At 33.8% G+C, this 3,074-nt stretch overlaps 1 protein-coding gene across 1 annotated transcript in view; it reads left to right on the top strand.

Moving 5' to 3' along the window:
* The window catches only part of LOC106106756 (endothelial zinc finger protein induced by tumor necrosis factor alpha-like), a 6,894-nt gene extending 4,721 nt beyond the window's left edge, over positions 1–2,173 (top strand). Inside the window, exons 6-8 of the mRNA XM_013287404.1 lie at positions 445–681; positions 1,151–1,259; positions 1,494–2,173. Coding sequence (XP_013142858.1) covers positions 445–681; positions 1,151–1,259; positions 1,494–1,970 — 823 coding nt within the window. The 3' untranslated portion in view covers positions 1,971–2,173. The remainder of the gene's footprint in view (positions 1–444; positions 682–1,150; positions 1,260–1,493) is intronic.
* Positions 2,174–3,074: the final 901 nt, after the last annotated feature.

Raw genomic sequence — 3,074 nt, 5'->3', positions numbered from 1 at the left:
TTTTGTTTTGTTTTTAGTGCATTTTGTTTTGTTTTTCGTGTATTTTGTTTGGAAGTCGGTTTTGTTTTTTTATTAAAAAGTTTATTTATTATAATACCTGGTGCCAAACGAGCAAGCGGTCACCCGAAAGCACCGAAATGGCAAGCGACTATACCCTATAGACCATTAATTGACGTAGGAGGAGACGCACAGAAAGAGAACATTTCCCGTTCCCATGCGTTTCCTCTAGCGCCAAATCCATTTTTCCTTGCCATCCTTTCCTCTTAAGAAAAGGGTGCAAAGGAAAAGCTACTAAAATTAGGCCTCCGGCACCACACTCATCAGACGAAACGCGGAATTGCTTTCACTTCACGCCTGTTTTCTGTGTGGTCGTGGTATTACACCGGACGCTGGCCCATTCGTGCGTAGATGTTAAAGCGGGCTCTACCACTGTAAAATTTCCAGATCAGTTCATCAACCGTACGTGTTTTTATCAAAACCACTAAATAAAAACTGCCATATTTGCAATAAAAGTGCATCAAATATCAAGGTTCAGCAGTTCCACTACAGATCGGTGCATTTAAACAAAGATGGCGGACTTTGTTCTGTTTGTCAGAAAACTTTCCGATCGTACACAGCGTGGAGAAATCATGAGAGACTTCATAAAGAAGGCAAATATATCTGCGACCTTTGTGGGAATAAGTACGTATATGTGTATATCTAGTTTTATTTCAACGCCAAAGTTAGGTAAACCGTGGCGTCAATATCCATGACGGCCGTTTTGATTGTATTTTGTTAGTTTTTAAAGAAGATTGTGAGATAAATGAAATATTATTCTGTTATATGCTAAAAATCTTTTACCAGAAATATTTGGGATTTACCTACATTAAGGTGATATGTGCAGTTTGTCTGCAATGTTTCTGATTGCAACAAGATATAGCTCATTTAAAGTCCGCTACATAGGTTCAGTTTTGTCTGACACATTTATCTGAACAATCTGATCCTTCAGATAAATGTAACAAAACTGGGAATTGTTCAGTCTTCAGTTTTCAATTTATCTGGACGATCCGACTATTCAGATTCTGTCCGATAAAACGTAGTATGTGTAGCGGGCTTTAGGGTTATATTTATCTTATATTTTAACCATAGGCAATGTTGTTTTGTATTACAGATTTCTATTTAGGAGTATGATTGAGGCCCATATGGCAGAACATGCAAATATAAGAGATAATATTTGCCATATATGCGGAAAGGCTTTTAAACGAGCATCGTATTTAAAGGTAAGATATAATTTGTATAAAAATATTACAATAACATTTAATAAGACAGTTTCCTGCACACATAATTTTTTAATTGAAATTTGTTTATTTTTTTTAGAGTTTTTTTGTAACAGACAATTTTCTTCGTGTAGATTTTTTTTAACAATCGCTTTATCAGTCAGCCTTTAGTTTATATTCCTCAATTGTATTTACAAGAAACTCTTAAATATATTAATACATTGAACTTTTTTAAAGGTACACTTTAACACAGTGCATATAAAAGAACCAGTGAAGTGTACACATTGCGGTAAAACATTCAAATCGCCAGCGTCCTTGAAGGACCATTTGAGATACGTAAATCGAGAGAAAAAATTCCAATGCGATGTTTGCTTTAAATATTTTGCATCTGAACTTTCACTGAAAAAGCATAAGTTCTGGCATACTGAGATGCGACCTTTTAGTTGCAAAGATTGTGGTATAAAATACAAAGCGAAATCGTATTTGAAAATACATATGAGAAAACATACGGGACAGAGACCATACACTTGTAATCAATGTGATAAATGCTTCCCAACTTCAATGCAATTAAAACGACATGGAATGGTCCATAGTGGAGACCGACCATATAAATGTAGCAATTGCAACCGATCGTTTTATTACAAGAAACAATTATTACGACATGTAAATTTAAAACACAAAGATGAAGGAAAATCGGAAACCAATCAATTTTAAAAGCAAAGTTTTACTGTCACACAATATAGTCATATCTCTCGCTAAATGAGCGCATCCCCTTTGAAAGAAAAGGATAGCAATATGTTTCTCTGCACGTGTTTCTATTGTGATGACTGGCGGTATTACGCACAAAATTTACATTATTATCTACCTATAGAATGTTAAATTGAAAATAATAAAAAAATAAAGGCGTGTCTATGATACTTGGTTTTATTTTTTCTTATTTCTTTAAGTTTTGTTTTCATTGTATGAATATGCAACGCACAAGAAATTTCTCTTTTACCAAAATCGACTTTATTCGCTATCATGTGTTCAAAATTAACATATTAATTTTTTATATGCAAGATGGTTCGGTTCATGTTTGCGAGGGTATGTTATAATCCATCACCGTCGAAGGCAGCCTGTCTCGTTAGCATAATGAATTATAGCGTTTTGTCAGCTTTGTTCTCGTAAGTACCGCTACGATGACATTGTGTCCATACATTTATGATTTAGTAGCTTTCGCCCGCGAATTCGCGTGGATTAAAAAAAATAAACGTAAGTACCCTATGTGTTCTTTTGAACTATCCTCTACATTTAGGCCAAATTTCATCGAGATATGTTGAGTAGTTTAGGCTACAAACTCTAACAAACATCCATCCATCTAAACTTTCACATTTATATTAGTAACGGAAACTGCTAAAATTAATACACAAATTCTATTATAAATATATTTATTACTTTAAATTGTTTTGAGTATGTATTATCATACTAATATTATAAATGCAAAAGTTTATATAGATGGATGGATGTTTGAGTTTGTAACCTAAACGGCTGAACGGATCTGGATAAAATTTGGCATAGATGTAGAACATAATCTGGAAGAACACATAGGCTACTTGCTTTTCTTTTTTTTTTAATTCCACGCGTACGGAGTCGCGGGCGAAAGTTAGTATTGAAATAAATTTTAAAGATCCTCTCTCGATCATCGCATAAAAGTAATTGTAGACACTTGACTTCACTCTTTTCAAGCTCAATATGACTTAAAGTTAAGTTACATCCACTTTTGTATACTCAATTTCACTTTCGAATAGCTTTTCTATTGAATTTTCTACTCGTTTAACA

This window comes from Papilio polytes, unplaced genomic scaffold, assembly GCF_000836215.1.
Source record: "Papilio polytes unplaced genomic scaffold, Ppol_1.0 DF822178.1, whole genome shotgun sequence".
In the NCBI taxonomy this organism is placed as follows: domain Eukaryota; kingdom Metazoa; phylum Arthropoda; class Insecta; order Lepidoptera; family Papilionidae; genus Papilio; species Papilio polytes.
This window is presented reverse-complemented; position numbering and strand designations above follow the sequence as displayed.